At 45.5% G+C, this 17356-nt stretch overlaps 1 protein-coding gene across 1 annotated transcript in view; it reads right to left on the reverse strand.

Annotated features, from left to right (window-relative positions):
* Positions 1–10883, reverse strand: part of LIX1 (limb and CNS expressed 1) — a 738396-nt gene extending 727513 nt beyond the window's left edge. The window contains exon 1 of the mRNA XM_086960960.1: positions 10538–10883. Coding sequence (XP_086817086.1) covers positions 10538–10619 — 82 coding nt within the window. The 5' untranslated portion in view covers positions 10620–10883. The remainder of the gene's footprint in view (positions 1–10537) is intronic.
* Between the last annotated feature and the right edge of the window lie 6473 nt (positions 10884–17356).

Consider the following 17356-nt stretch of genomic DNA (forward strand, 5'->3'; position numbering starts at 1 on the left):
AGTTTTTCACAAACGACTTTAATGAATTAGTTGTTTGGTATGTATAACAAGGGGGAAAAAAGGAGGAACTTAAGAGCAGGTCGCCCTCCGAGGACATCATATGAAAGCGGGAGCCCACATTCCTGGGTTCCAAGACCTGTCTTGTGTTGTGGCTACTCACCAAAATAATAAGTGGAGCCAAAAAAGAAAGAAAGCTTTCTTTCTAGAGTCCCCTCACTCACCGGAGTTTCCTCACGGTGACATGCTTCAACATTGGGGACATCCCAGTTCTCTACGAAAAGGGGCGTGCTGTGACTTGCGAACTACGTAGGAGCACTTAGTTGTTAAGGACTATGTGTGGTGCAGAAGTGTGGTGGGGTGGAGTGGGTGTAAGTGGTTTAAAAATACCGTGCTAGTGGGCCTCAATAATTTATTCTGCTCCTAGGTTGGTATATTTAAAATTGGAGTTTACACTGTATTCCGACCTACTAGGAAGGTAGAATCAGTGTATGGTCAACATGTTTCACGCTACCCCTGGCGTTTCTTCAGGACCATACAGGGACTAGCCCTGTATTTACCACTCCTATCAACCCTAACTTAGGGATTGAGTGTAAATTAAAAATGATTTCACAATTTTTTACGCTGCTCAATATACAAACATGCGTGGTTCAGAATACATACGTTTTTGCTTACTGACATATGTTTTTAATCATTGATGAACATTTACGGGTGCCTAATAGCACTTCATTGTCTCAGAGGGGGGGGCGGTGTCACTTCTATGGAAACATTGTTCCTGATTGGTAACACCGCGTAGCATTACCTAGCTGCTTCCCCGTCGGACCGCATGCGGTCCGTAAATGTTCATCAATGATTAAAAACATATGTCAATAAGCAAAAACATATGTATTCTGAATCACGCATGTTTGTATATTGAGCAGCGTAAAAAATTGTGAAATCATTTTTAATTTAAACTCAATCCCTAAGTTAGGGTTGATAGGAGTGGTAAATACAGGGCTGGTCCCTGTATGGTCCTGAAGAAATGCCAGGGGTAGCGTGAAACATGTTGACCATACACTGATCCTACCTTCATAGTAGGTCGAAATACAGTGTAAACCCCCTTTTAATATACCAACCTAGGAGCAGAATAAATTATTGAGGCCCACTAGCACAGTATTTTTAAACCACTTACACCCACTCCACCCCACCACACCACACTTCTGCACCACACATAGTCCTTCACAACTAAGTGCTCCTACGTAGTTCGCAAGTCGCAGCACGCCCCTTTTCGTAGAAAACTGGGATGGCCCCAATGATGAAGCATGTCACCGTGAGGAAACTCCGGTGAGTGAGGGGACTCTAGAAAGAAAGCTTTCTTTCTTTTTTGGCTCCACTTATTATTTAGGTGAGTAGCCACAACACAAGACAGGTCTTGGAACCCAGGAATGTGGGCTCCCACTTTCATTAGTTGTTTGGTGTTCATTTTTCTATGTGATCATTCTTTATTTCTTGATGGCAGTCGTTATTGCTTCATAACAATGATTTCACAAGAAACAGACATTCATATTTGCCCAATGCATTTCGGGCAAAATGCCCTTCTTCAGGGGATGTACAACTGTAATGTAGAGGAAACTTAGATTAATCAGCCTTTCTTGTATTGAACCCAAGTTAAAAAGGTGATGCGATGAAAAAGATGGAAGGTACTCATGCATACGGGGCCCAGCAGGCGAGATAAATATGTTGTGTTTCAAACGCCTTACTCCCGGTGTAACAATGGTCATGAGTTTGCAGAAAAAGGTGATCCTACGTAGAATCGTGCAATCATGTTCATCGACACCATCAGCCCTGTTTCCAAACGCTTTGTTACCATTCTAAGTTTGTACACTTTCCCACATTTTTTACAATTTTTTCACCATTCTTCACCCGGTTACTTGTTTCACAGGCACCATTCTACATCCGATCACCTTTTTCTGCAAACGCATGATCAACGGAAGATCAGCCTTTCTTGTATTGAACCCAAGTTTCCTCTATATTACAGCTGTACATCCCCTGAAGAATGGCATTTAGCCCCAATTGCATTGGGCAAATATTTGCTTGTCTAACCATTCAAACCTGCCTCTGCTAGTTTGTGTATTCCTATGTCTGGTTTTGTGAGTGACAGGGCTGGGGAATTCCAGGAGACAGGCTGAGTCACCCAGTGGTGAATAGCGAGATCTGCATCTAGATGGGAGGGACGAGTGCACCTGAACTCTGAATAGGGCTGTGCCTTCCTTCCACAATGCTGGCTTCACCCCCTGGGGAGCGGCTGATGTCTCTGCCCTGCACACTGAAAGAAGAGAAGGAGTCCGGTAAACAAAGTGCTCCAGGAATGTACTTGCCTTCCACAATGCTGGCTCCACCTCCTGTGGGGCGTCTGATGTGCATGCCCTGCACTGTGAAAGGAAAGGAGAACTCTGGTAAACAGAGGGCTTCAGAACTGGTTTGGACTGGGCAAAGGCCCCTCTCCCCTTAGAGAACAAAGGATTTCTGAGTATAAATATGGGGGACCCTGATCCTATGAAATTAGATCCCTTTGGACTTCAAGAAGAAACCTTTACTGAGGAGAGGAACCTGAAGAAACTGAGGAAATACTATTCCCAAGCTGAAGTGCTGCTTGGGGGTTTGGCCTGCAGTGGTTGCCTTACTGCCAAAGGAAGGAGAAAGGAACTTTGAGTACTTTGCTTTCAACTTGTGAAGGATCTCCAAGGGCTTGGAAAAGAGCTTGCCTCCTGCTAAAGTCTCGGGGACAACAGACTTCACCCTCTAGCTCCCTAGAGTTCTCTTAAGAGTGCCTGCTGCTGCTTTGGGCCTTCTGAGGAACTGCATGTCACAAGGAGCTGGAAGCGTGACTCAACTAGAAGAAGCCTGTCACAGTCACTGTGCCTGCCGTCGCAACTCCGGAGAAAGGAGGATGTCGCCGCTGAAACTGTTGCACTGCACCGCATCGGAGAGAAGCATGCCGCAACGAAGAGGAAGCATGTCGCCGTCGCTGCTGCCGTTGCAACTCTCCGAAGAATGAGGGTGTCGCCGCTTGAGCTGTTGCACTGCACCGCATCAGGAGAAGAATCTCGCACCGAGGTCGGAGCGTGCCGTCGTCGCTGTGCCTGCCGTCGCAACTCCGAAGAAGGAGGGTGTCGCTGCTGGACCTGTTGCATTGCACCGCGTCGACCAAGAGCACCTCGCATCCCCGAGAAGCGCGCCGCCATCGGAGCTGCTGAGGTCGCATCTTTAATGTCACCGCTGTAGTTGTTGCATCAAGCGGAAGCTTCACGCATCGTGGAGAAGAGCGTCGCCGCTGGAGCTGTTGCCGTTGCATCGTAAGGGTGTCCCGCTGCAGCCCACCCATTGAACCGAGAGTTTCTCGCAACCCCGCGAAGCGTGCCGCATCTGGAAGATCTTCACGTCTTTATTTATTTGTATCTGAACTTTGCCGCATTTCCCATCGCTGAGACATTGCTTGTCGTCGCAACGCAACGCAACTTAAGGTACATTGATGCAGAGTGTCCCATCTAAGAACTGAACTGAACTAAGCTTAAATCTACCATCTTAAAGTAATCATAGTGTATATTTTTGTCATTTATGGTCTTGTGGTAACTCTATATAAAGTCTACTTATTTTTTATATAAAACCTGTGTGGTGTCCATTTGTAGTGTTTTCACTGGGTTACTGTATGTGGTCACAACTGCTTAACTTACATCGCCTCTGAAATAAGCCTTGACTGCTCGCGCCACGCAACCTAGAGAGTGAGCAGGGGTTATTTTAGGTGTGTGATCCCCTTGTCCTGACTAGAGGAGAGGGTCCCTACTTGTCACAAGTACCTACCTGTGCCAACTAGAGACCCCCAAATCTAACAACAACCAATTGAGATTTCCCTCACAGGTAACATCCTGCATCAGATTTATCCAATTAACAATTCCATCCTGGAGGACAAAAGTAGAACACCTACAAAGTCATCTTGCATTGTGGTCCCTGGTAGCCCCGTTTGATATATAAACTCATAATAAATTGCACCGGCACAATTCTGTGGCATGCTGGTGGCCCATAGGAAACACTTGGAGATGATGGATGGAGCACTGACACTTTTCAGACACTCGTCCCGAGTCACAGATCTGGGTTGAATCCATCATGGTTCTTTAGCTCTCTTCGCCACCTTAGTTCAGACCCAGCAACTTGCAAATCAGTCTTGACCCTGTGCCTCATGGGAACAGTTCAGCCCGAATTGCCAAGCCAGGTCTTCCCTGAACTTGGAAACAAGTCCTGGTACCGATTTCAGGGTAACACCCCTCCTCAGCTAGGCTAGATTGAATCCAGTGGCAAAGTGAGCAAGGCACCCACGTCTGGGCATACCCTGCCAACTTAGCGTGAACAACTCACCCCAAGTCACAGATCTGGGTTGAATCCATCATCATTCATTAGCTCACTTTGCCACTCCAGTTGAGACACCACTATATGCAAATCAATCTTGGCCCTGTGCCTCATGGGAACAGTCCAGCCCGAACTGCCAAGCCATGTCTTCCCTGGACCGGAAACAAGCATCCTAGGACTGGTTGTGGGCTAACAGTCCTCATCAGCCAGGCTAGCTTGAACCCAGTGGCAAAGTGAGCAAGGGACCCATGTCTGGGCATACCTTGGCAACTTAGGGCGAACAAAGCAAACAAAAGGAGATGATGGACGGAGCGCTGAAACTTTTCAGAAACTCACCCTCAGTCACAGATCTGGGTTTAATCCATCATCGTGCTTTAGCTCACTTTGCCACCTCAGTTCAGAATCAGCTATATGCAAATCAGTCTTGACCCTGTGCCTCATGGGAACAGTCCAGCCCGAACTGCCAAACCTTCCCTGAACTGGAAACAAGCCTAGCTGATGAGGGTGACACCGCTCATCAGCCAGGCTAGCTTGAATCCAGTGGCAAAGTTAAGAAGGGACACACGTCTGGGTATACAACTGTTGTTAGGGTGAACAAAGCAAACACACAGAGATAATGGATGGAGCACTAAGGGGTGAGTAGAGTCTAACATGTGGTTCTCTTTCAGCCCCATCTCTTGCACGAAGTGTAGTTCAAGAATGGCTGCTCTTTCAGAGCATGCACACTGATGCCTGGGCCCATGACTATGTGTGGACATAAGCTGACAGTAGGAATGAAGTGTAGCCGAAGCAACCTCCCGCAGGAAGTCTAATAGCAGTATCATAGAAGCTTCCTACTCAGTTATTGGTTAGACAGGTCCCAGTGCGACAATCAACACAACAGGTAATGGCAGACGTGTGTTTGGACCTGGGAGCCAGGCCAGTTTGAATATCAGACTGGTTTCTATGGGCTCTTAGGTTTGTGACCACTGAAGCATGTGCCTGTCTGTCAATGGCAGCCAGGCGCCCCCCACCCATCAAAGTTTAGACCGCTGCTGGTGTAAAGGATATGCCATCTTTTCTCTGCACAGCTGTCCTTACCGCTCCACCCCAAGCAGAATGTATGCCTTTTACTAATAGAAATGGTGATCGTGATTAAGTAAAGCTATTTTGTATTAAATAAATGCCGAAAAATCTGCACGTTTTAAACTCTGACAACAGAATCCTGCCTTTCTAATTTACTAAACTTTTGGAACTGTGAGCACATTACAGAATTAAAACATTACCTACTGTTAACAAGACCAACGGTGGCAGGAAAATGGGATTTCCACCGCAGAAGCACCAACGGAGAATTGGAAACAACCAAGTTTAGCGAGTATAGAATAAAAATAAATTAGGGCTTAAGTCTCGAAGGAAATAACGTCTGGTAAGTACTAAATTTTAGTTGTCATACTAATGTGCATCCTGTCTGCTTCTGGTGTAAGCAGCTCATATGCTGCTTATTTCTTGGACGTGTGTGTTTTTCTTCCCCATTGTTTCTGGTGCAACAATGTTTTATTTGTGCAACACACAGGGGAGGTGTCCCTAGTATGAGTGTACATGGTAGAGGCACAGCATGAGTTTTCCCACAGTTCTCGTTTATAAGATAACATTTTTAAAAGTTTTTCGACTTAGTAAAGTTTTAAATTAACCTTCTGCGCACTTCAAGTGACACCATCGGTCCAGGCTGTCACTGACTATCTTATCCGGTGATGTCTCCATCCCGACCCTCTCAGTCCATGTCACTAGCTCTCTCTCTTTCTCCTCATCCTGCTACCTCGAGGCCATTCACTACTAACCCACTTCTTTCCAATAGCTACCCTGCAGGATCAGTGGATGACCTGGAGCCATCTCAAAATGAATGCTTCAAAAACTGAAATACTCACGTGTGGCAATTGGAAACATTGCAACCCACTTGCCGAATGGCCTGATGAACTGGGATCACTGCCTAAAATATCGAAGGAAGTAAGAAACCTCGGAATGACCATGGACTCCAAGCTGTCGATGAATGCCCAAGTGGATAAACTAGCAAGATCAAGCTTTGCTACTATAAAAACGCTGCAACTAATTTTCCCTCATTTGGGATTTCCACACAAGGTCCAAGCTACCATCTCCCTTGTTCTGTCCAAACTCGCTTACGCCAATAGCCTCTACCACGGATCACCTTTAACGACCATGACAAGACTACAACGGATTCAGAACTCGGCTGCCAGACTACTCTTGCATATCAAACCGCGGGACCACATCTCCCCTGCCTTGAAAGCCGTGCGTTGGTTACCATTGCCAGAAGATCCATGTTCAGGCTGCTTTGTATCACCCACAAAGCAATACATGGAATGGGACCACTTTACATCAGGAATAAAATCACCAAACACATTCAACAAAGGAACCTCCGCTCTAAAGGAGCAACTCGCCTCAAAATCCCACCATACAAGAAAAAAACCATGGGTGGCACATCCTTCTCTGTTCAAACAGCCAAACTATGGACCTTTTTACCCCCCAACATAAGGTCCACCGACAACCATCTTATCTTCAGAAAACTACCCCAGATTTGGCTCTTCCCCACATAAGCACCATACGCAAACAGAAATTTACAGCATATCACTCTGTATACAAGCATTTTTTCACTATAGATATGTACCTATCTTTGTGTATTACTTTGTAGAAACATGTAAAATAATTATTTTGTTGAGAGAAAAAAATAAATAAATAAATAAAAATCATCTTTGGTCTACATGTACATACTTCCATTGTGCATCTATGTACCTTCCATGTACTTGGATCTGTGTGTCTGTTACTTTTCTCCTGAAAAAGCATATCCAATGCAGTACCCTATTTCTCATCCTGTGCCTCTATCAATATCTTTAATCTACATAAACTTACCTCCTTTATGTATCTACATACTTTCAATGTAATTATGGATCTATATATTTATCACTTTCTTCTAATTTAGAATTTCCAATGCACTACCCTATTTCTCAGCCTATAGTTCGCTCAATATATCTTCTAGCCCAACCTTCTGACTCATCTCAAACTACTTCTACTACTCCTTCCAATGCACTACCCTATCTCTCATCCTATACTTCTATCAATATATCCTCTACATCCACTCTCTCATTTACCCCAAACCCCATACCACTACTATGATTGCTAAAATAACCCTTTCTAGACTCTGTCCCTCCTTGCATCATCTGACACCTCTTTTGCTATACCGATCCCCTAAAACAAACCTCTCTAAACTCTTCCCTCTGAGTCCTCCCCTCCAAAACTCCTTTTTCTCACCCAAAAGCCTCCTCCTACTGCTAAGACCTAAAAAAAAATCATAATAATCCTACATTCTTTTATCCCTCCACTATCCTTTTCAATCGAAATTAACAGACTAACATGCTCACTTCTCAAATTCCATATTCAACTATACTAATATACTACCCAAATAACTGAATAACATATCCACTACTCAAATTACTTCATATTTTTTTTACTATACTAATTTTCAACAGTAATCCTTTATGGGTTCCGGAGTGGCGTGCTAATCACCAGAAAAGCGCTTCAACAACCATCAGGGGTAACAAGTGCTATATGAATGCAAATCTTTCTTCCCCATTTATCCCTCCACTAACCTTTTCACTCCAAGTAACTGATTAATATCCACTACTGAAATTACTTCATATTTCACCATATTCATTCACTACTAATCCTTTGTAGGCTTCCTGAATAGCGTGCGTCAACAAGCGCTACATAAATACAAACCTTTGTCCTCCTCTATCCTTCTGCTATCATTCCAAATCCAATTAACTGACTAACCTATCCACCACTTAAAATGTACTTGCATGTTTCACTATACTAATTCAACTCTAATCCTCTATGGGTCCCGGAGTAGCGTGCTACTCGCCGAAAAAGCGCTTTGAACCCTCGTCAGGGGTTGTAAGAGCTATATAAATGCAATTACAATACAATACTTGCTGTTTCCTGATGTCTCCTCTTGCTTCCTCAGTCTGTCACTGGCTGTGTTTGACAGCATCTGCGTGCCCTTCTGTACCACCTGTTCTTTAACTTCCCATGATCCATTAATGCGGATTTCTGGTGATCTCCTGTCGTACTCTTTCTGCCCTTGCACTCCAACTCCCTGCCACTGGCTGTCTCTTCCTGCCCTTCTGCCTCTGCCTGCCCTTCCACCCCAACATAGTCCCTGTCAATGGGTGTCACTGCCCGACCTCCCCTCTCACTAGCTGTCTCGGTTTACTTCATGCACCGCCAATCCCTACTACTTGGAGCGTTAGCTACACTACACCTGCCTTTCAAACACTCTAAACACTCTCAATTGCGGTCTACCAACATTATTTGTTTGGCTTCCCTTCTGCACAGTCCTTTCCTCTGACTGGTGGTCTCTTTACACTGGAATGATACAGGAGGGGGCCAGAAACGTGCAGCATGGTTTACTAAATTATGCAGCAATAAGAGGCAAATGATGTGGTATTATGTGGCACATTTTGTGATAGTATTACTTTTATTATTTTGCCATTTTACACAGGTTTAACACTGTGAGCAAAGGCCTCACTCCATTGGTACCAGTTAAACACCTAAATATAGCAATAAGCAACCACCCAACATTTTCAAAAGTCTTTCTACTGCACTGAAACCTTTTGCACCGTTTTAGTAACTGTTGATCCATTTGCACTAGAATCAAAATTATTTTTGTAATGAAAATCTGCAGAATAAACAGCAGATAATGAATTATGTAGTGAATTCATAATTATATGGGCAATGTGGCAGCCGCAAAAACCGCAGAATTTCAGTTGCCCTGATCATAACCATCTCACACACTCCCACAGCACCAAACACACAGCAGGTAATACTACAAAGAATAGAAAATGCCTAACAAAGCACATATCTATTGAATGTACCAATACTTGTTTAACATGTTATGTCTGATATTAAAAGCCCAGCATGCAAATTACTATTTGCAACAACAAAAAAGTCCCGGTGACTGAAGGCATCATATGTAATGTGGGGCCACTTGGCAGCACGGCTACCTCACAAATGCCACATGCCGTCTTAAGCTCACTGAACAGGATGGGGTCTAATGCCTGGGGTGCCACATGTACATAATGCGTAAGGATGCTTATATTGCATGCACACTGAATACAGTGTATGCCGATCAAGTACTGGGGGCTGCAGGTTCAAATGCTGTTCTGGTGCCATTAGCATTAAAGGGCAGAGGAAAGCCCGCCAAGCCGTGTTTGAAAGTACTCCACACCAACAGCAGAGGACGGACGAGCTTTGCTGCGCGCGCTCTGATGCAAGCCTTGGTCCGCAGACAAGTTCCACAAAGTATGGTGAAATAAAATCTGGCACCCCGAGCCCGAGGACAGAGCAGCACTGCGGGGGATGCACGCGGACAGCTTGTTTACGCAGCGTGGGAACGGCTTCTTGCACAGCTTTATCTCTGGGTATCAGGCTGCCGTCGGAATAACTCAGCCTCACATCCTAAAAGGCAATTTGTAAAGTAATCAGAGGATTGATGGAAAAACCCACGAACTAGCAAAGTTCATGAGAAACCCTCTTTAGCCTCTGTTGTTCTACAGCTTCAAACAGTTAATTTTCAGAAATCCAAGTTAAAAAAAACACTATCTTGATCGGCCAGATTTCGTGTTTTGGTGCGAACAACAAGGGACGTTTATTCTCAAAAGTAATTGAGTAGAAAATATTGAAACTTGAAATCGCCCCACATTTGAGTCTATAAAATGAAATGGAGCTAACACTTATGGTTATTTCCCGGAACACAAAAAAAGTAACTGGATAGGCAAAGCAAACACACAAGGGAAGGGAAACCTGCAGCAAAGTTATTCTTTCATGGCCGCAATCGAGCGTACCGCAGCGCTAGACCAACACACAAAGTAACGCAATGCGGTGTTGTTTGCACTTGTATAGCGCCTACCACAGTTTGTGCGGTCGTTCCGTAGCGCTTTAGGATGAGGGAATAGAGCTCACTGAACAGCCTCACAACGAGAACACGCTGCTCATTTTGGAGCTGCGCTACTGATGGTCATCCCAGAATACTTAAACAAACTCGCTGAATTCCACCGATCCGCGTGCTCATTCATTCATTCACTCTCAGTACTCGCCCCTCTGTACTCACAGTCTCTGAACACCATGGCGGGGTCTCTGTGAGGCAGCACCTGGGCCACTACCAGCTGCAGGGACTCCAGCGTCCGGTCCATCTCGCTGCTGCGCGCACCCGCGCAGTGTCCTCATGCCTGGGTCCCTCCACTTCTGGGCTGCATTTGTGCAGTTCATTGATGCTCCGGATTACCAAGGAATCCCTTTTAACATCTGCCAATCAGACATCGCCCGGAATCTAAAGAGCCCCCAGGGGTCCCCTTCCCCGCTCGCTTATCTTTGTTGTGCGCGGAGCTAATTAGCTCTCGGGCCGGCTGACAGGCTCGCTCCTACCGCTCCCTCCTGTTGCACACACCCACCCACCGGCCCGCAGCAGCTAATCACGTGAAAGGCATTCATTCCTCGCTCCCTCAGACTTTCCCCGAGTGTGCAGACGCCGGAGCTCTGCTCGCTTGAGTTGAAATAAGAACACAATAAGAGCAAGCTCTGCCTCTTGACGGTCCGTTGCTATTGAAACAATAACTCGAGCTGTGAGTGGTTGCCAAATGTGTGACTGAAGGGACAGGGGATGTTTACAGAACTCTGCCCCAAACACTTATCTACTAATATAAAACCATTCTATTCAGCAAGCCTACACGTGACTCTCTTTGACGCATTCATTTTACGACTCATAAGAAGACGAAGTACACCACATTTTCTGATATTCCGCTCGTGTGATATACCAAGCGACTGCCTATGACACCTGCACATAGCTGTCTGGCTCCCTGCAGTCGGGTTCATTGCCAATTAAACAATCTATCGCCATATTATGAGAGTGCATCTTGGGCTCAGGGAGCTGTTAGCTCCCCTGCGGCAGAGAGGCGCACATTTTACAAACTCACGATCTCATCCGTATGAGGGTGTGGTCCTAGTCAAATGGGGGTACACCTTTGCCTCTGCGCCCTATTATTAATGCTGATGCGGGACACACTGATTCTTGAATGGAACCACACAGGAGAGTGCACGCAATCAGTGTGACATCAGAAGGTGAATTCTGGGAAGGCATTCCTGGGACCCCAGGTACACCCTCTGTGGAGCAGTGAAGTAGCACACAACCTGCAGGGAGATCTCGACTCCATAATCAAACTCAGCCTAATTTTCCTCATTAGACAGAGACCACGCGCAAATGAGGGAAAACACACAAAGGGGAAAGAAGTAGGAAAAGAAAGACGGGAAAAACGCCGCAAAAGGATATAGCAGGAAACTAAAGAGACAGGGACACGGAGTGTCTGATAGTGAACAGAACAGTGGCGGCTGGTGGAATTTGAACCTGGTGGGGCTATGAAGTAGGCATCAACGAACGGGAGCGAGCGAGCGAAGCGAGCGAGCCCGACGGCAATAAGGGGGGTGTGGGGGGGTTCTCCCCCCACGAAGAAATTTTTTAAAAATTGGCTTTTTTTGGTGCAATTTTCCGCACTATTTCTGTGATAAATGGACTGAAAAATCAGTTCTTCTAGGCATTCATAAAAGAAAACTCATACATTATTTCAGAGATTTTCTGTGTTGCCAAGCAAGACTGACTTCTGAAGAGGGCCAGGGTACTAAGCCAGGTTGCACATCCACAAAGAAACACACTTGTAATTTTGTTCCTACCAAAAATGACAGCTGGCCATTTCCTTTTCTGCATCAGCTATTCATTGTTGATTGCCCAGTAATCATTATGACATATTAAATAGCTACATGTATAAGAAATATCAGTTTGAAACAAACATTTAATTTTTAGGAAGTCAGCAAAAGCTTTGATTTTTTAGCAAGGCAATTTTGCAAAATAATTAAGTAAATATTGTATTTAAAATAGTTCATATAGCTCTCTGAAGCCCTTGGGTCTATCAGTATTTAAGAAAACCACTAAATAAAAATAAGTTAGGAAATGAGTCTAATATGCATTGCTTATAATATAAGAAATATCCATTAAAAATCTTTCATTTATTTAAGAAAGAACAAAAACGTTATTTGCAGAAGCAGGCTAGGTAAGAATGTTTTACTTTATTTTTAAATACTTTGCATGCCACCCTCAGGCCCTTGTGGCAGTCAGTATAGTAGAAAATGGCTACATAAAAATAAAATATGAAAATAAATAAATGTATATTTTAAGAAATATCCCTTCAAAACCAATATGATATTTGTAAACACAAACAAAATTATTTTAAATAATACTATGCAAATTGTTTGAATGCCACTCTCAGGTCCTTGTGCCCTTCAGCCAGCACAGCAGAAAAAGTTAAACAAAAAGAAATTATGGAAATAAATAAATGTACATTCTAGTGTGGTGATGCGGACACCAGCACTAGTATGACCACTAATGAGTGGTACTTGACAGGACTACAAATGTGAAAGTGAACGCTCTTCAAATTTTTTAAAAGTGTATCTTTTTAACATTTGAAAGCTTTGACATTATCAAGTCAAAATATAGCACTGCACTAAGACTTCATTAAACATAGAAGGAGGGAGCGGCTGACACCTCCACCTGAATAGGGCTATGCCTATTCCAACACAAATAGCTATATAACCGCCTGTAGTGTGCCTGGAGCCAGAGAAGAAAGGGCAGGGGCCTTTTGAGGATCAAAGACAGCTGTCTTTTGTTGTCTCCCCCACTTCAAAGACCTCGCTGTGACATCCCCAAATTGGTTCACTTTGGGGTCTGGAGGAGACTCTGCAACTATGATGTACAACGCTGCTAGGAAGGACTGCCCCTTTGTCACTTGCTTTGCTGTACTGCCTATGCACTCTGCTCAGCTATGTTGGCCTGCTCCCTGCTACCTCTGCAATGAGGGACAATTGGGCCTCTATATCCTACAAGTTCCCAAGAACTTGTTAGCTTTCCTCCTGTTATGGATGAATCAGGGCTATTTGTATGTTATTGGGCCACTGTTCTGACCGACTTTTTCGGCCCTCCTTTGAGGGAGAATGATTGGAGGTGACTCCAGCCTATTATCCTTCTAGTGCAGGGATTAGAACTATAAACAGGGCCTATTCATAAGGCACAGTAATGCACTTTCGTACCCTTTTCCTTAGATCAGGGCTTATAAACTTAAGCTAGGGGATAGATTCATTAGTATTAGTGATAATCCGTCCTCTTGCAAGAGTGCTAGTATACCTTCTATGGAGTTATGCTTATTTCGGGCCTTGTAGGCCTCAAACGGGAGAGACTCAATCTTGCTTTCTGCCCCGGCAGCTTGAGATGCTTCTAGGTCAAGTGTAATGTTTTAGTTTCAAAGTGTTGTTCGCTTGGAGAGAACTGGCTCAGGCTGGCCCTTATCGAAAGACTGTATTTTTCTCCACTCCGAAGACACAACATCAGGCCGGCCGGCTGGGAACGTGTCCTTGGTACGGGGAGGTACAAGAATTTGGTGGGCGGCAGGTTACTGGCCGTAACTTTCCATGAAAGGACAAGCTTCCATATTAGCGAAAGCGTTAAGCTGTGAGTCAGTCAGTCTGTAGGCGGCAGCTAGCCGTTAGCATCAATGCCAATAATTATTTCCAGGCAGACAGTTGCCATTTTGAAGTACGAGAAAGATCATGAGGCTGATACTCTCTGAGAAAGATTGAAGAGGAGAGAGGAGTAGTGCGGAGCGATCGGAGACAGAGAGAGACAGCAGCTAATAAAGAGGAAGGTTCCAGTGACTTGGAGGGAAGCGAAGGAGACAGAGCATAGCGGTGCAGACGTGTACTCGTGACTGCTGAGGTGTGATTCCGAGACGAGCCTAGGCACAGACGAGAAGGGAACCTAAATGACTGTCGAACTCCGACTTCGTGCTCATAAGGTGACCTCTGCCCCACTTTGCATAGTGTGCACATTCTAACCTTTCACTTTTCTTTGCAGGATATATGTTATAGAATAGTGCTGTGTTTATAATCATTGTAATAAAATACCCCAGTTCTTAGTGAACCAACATGTGCCGTGTATTCTTGTTCAATCAGGGTAACCTGGTCTTCTAGTCAGACATTGTTTTCATGAACGGATGTAAATCCCGGTCAGGTAACAGGTGACTGAATAATGAGGGAGAGAGGGACCATTCGATGCTGAGAGCAGAAGGTACATGATTCAATTTGGTAAGTTGTGCTAATTCCTGTTATTGTAGTATCACCCCGAGTAGCCAATGAGAGATTCCTTCCAAAGGTATTCATAGGAGAGTGATCGTCATTGGTAAGCGGCGTTAATGAGAGCACCAGGGGGGACACTGGTGTGTAGATCCGCCGGATTGCGGATCGGGCTGCGAGTGAAAGAACACTGGGGTGGATACCAGTGTCTAGTTCCGCCGGATTGTGGACCGGATTGGAAGGAAGAGAGCAGTAGGGCTGCAGCCTAGTGCGTAAGGCACGCCGGATTGCGTGTCGAGTGAGCACTGATGGTGATCAGTGTGTAATGGTAAATAATCAGAACTGCCCCAGGGTAGATTAGTCTGGGCCTAAGTTGCCGTGAGACTAGCTGGTATAAGTGGGATATTGTAGAAAACCTATGCGTGTGTATAGCTATTTCCCCATCCTTAGGTACGAGATATAAATATATATATGTACATACCTATTGTTAATACGTTCTAAGGAGGGAGGTGATTACGTTCCGACTGGGTTGGAGGTGCTCTAAGGAGCTGATCCCATCTGGTTAGAGAATCCGGACGTTACAGCCACCAGACACACTCACATTGTCTAGCGCCTGCTGTGTTGGCGCTCAGTCACCTTTTGCTACTAGTCGTACTCGACACTGCTGTTTCTGAAGATACCGCAGTGGTGTAGACCTTTACCCTCAGTCAGCGCCGGGAGCACCGAGTGGCGTGAGCGCATTCTGGTTGCCTAGCAACACAACGATCTGAGCTCGCTCTCTCCAGGCTCTTTGGGCCGAAGATTCACAAGACTGCATCTACTGCGGCTGAACACCAGTCCTGCCTGCCTCTGTACCTCTTACCAACACGAGCTCCATGTGTGAGGCCCACCAACACAGCAGTATGGGGCCACAGACCTGCCTGTGCTCCAGCGGCCAAGCCAGAGCCCAACTCCTCTTCCTACCATTGTGGACCCCGTGTGCGAGACCGCCGACAACGAGAGCAGTGACTCCAAGCCCCAGGTACTGTCCCGAAGGCCTGTGCAGGCTAACTTCAACCACCACTGCATTGAAAATCTTGTCTTGTCTTGCCGGTGGGCTCATTTGAGGATTGCTGTTATTCCCTTAAAGGTTCCTGAGCACTGTGATGAGCTATTAACGTTACTAGTACTGGCATAACTCTTGATAGACTATTGAATTGCTGTCCTTTAGGCCTGGTTTTAATTACATAAAGATGGTCTATTTTTCTAGAACTAGTGTGGAGTGTTTTGCTTTGTCTTTCACTGTTACTTTACTATGCGTTGCAGAAATACTTTACACATTGCCTCTTTGATAAGCCTCCCCTGCGCCAAGCTACCAGACGAGGAGCACAGGTAATCTTGCATCTGAATTAACCTGAGTGGTGGTGGGTACTGCTTGGCTTAGGTGTATACCTTATCCAAACAAAAACCCCATTTGTAACTGACACATTCAGCAGCGCCTGCTGCTGCACGTTGCCTGCTATCATTCCGAGCTGCAATGTGCAAGTGGAGGGGGGCAGCAGCTTATCAGATTTCACCTGGGCCCATAACAAAAGCCGAAGTTAAAGGGCCAAGGAGATATCTGAAGCCTCAAACCTAAAAGCAAATGCCTCGACCAATGGGAAACAGCTTCCCTCTTCGTGCTGGACCTCTCAGCCGCCTTCAACACCGTTTCCCACCACACCCTCTGCACAAGATTCCACGATGCCAGCATCTGGAACAAAGCCCTGGATGGATCTGCTCCTTCCTCACCGGCCGAACACAGAGAGTACGACTTCCACCATTCAACTGAAAACCCACAGAGATCAGCTGCAAAGGGTCTCAAGGCGCCTCCCTGAGCCCCAAGCTCTTCAGGCCCCATTTGCAGACATCGTCAAGAACCACAGACTCAACATTGTCTCCTACACCGATAACATCCAGCTGATTCTCTACCTCACAGAAGAATCCACAGCTGCCAAGAGCAACTTCCACAACAGGATAAATGCAGTCACCACCAGGATGAAGGACAGCTGCCTCAAGCTTAACTAACTCAAACAAGACCTAAGGCCTCAACCTGGGATCCACCCCCAAGTGTTGCCATTCCCTCTGCCTTGGTTGACTCTTGGTGGCCCAGGAAGAGGGGGTCTGCAGCACTTGGAACCCCCCCTCCCCCACACGCCCACTGACTACGTGCGAAACCATGGCAACCTCCAGGACCTCTCTCTCTCAATAAACCACCAAATCAATGTTGTTTATTCCTCCTATTTCCACATGCTCTATCTACTTCATGAAATCTTCCAGTTTGCCCCCAGTGAGTACAACAACACTGTCACCCATGAGCTTGTCAGCACTCTATCCAGCACCACCCAGAAACTCCATAAGAAACTGCTGAACATCAAGAACACCTCCGCCAAACTCATCCCGAACGTCCCACGCCGCAGCCACATCACCGGCCACCTGAGAAGGGAAATATCCAATACAACGCATGCCAACACAACGCAAGTACCATTACATCGCAATGCTATTACAATGCATAGCATTACAATGTAAAGCATTATAATGCATATACTTTTACCACACATGCCTTTACATGAATTTCTTTGTATAGGCAAGCATGGTAAAAGCATATGTGTTTTACATGTAAGTATAAGGTAAGTATAGGGTTTAGGGTGGGTTTGGGTTTTGAGGTCTAGGGGTATAGGTTTGGGTTGCCAAGGTTAATTTTAGGGTTCAGGATGGGTATATGTTTTGGGGTGCCAAG

This window comes from Lissotriton vulgaris, chromosome 3_1 (genome assembly GCF_964263255.1).
Source record: "Lissotriton vulgaris chromosome 3_1, aLisVul1.2, whole genome shotgun sequence".
Lineage (NCBI taxonomy): Eukaryota > Metazoa > Chordata > Amphibia > Caudata > Salamandridae > Lissotriton > Lissotriton vulgaris.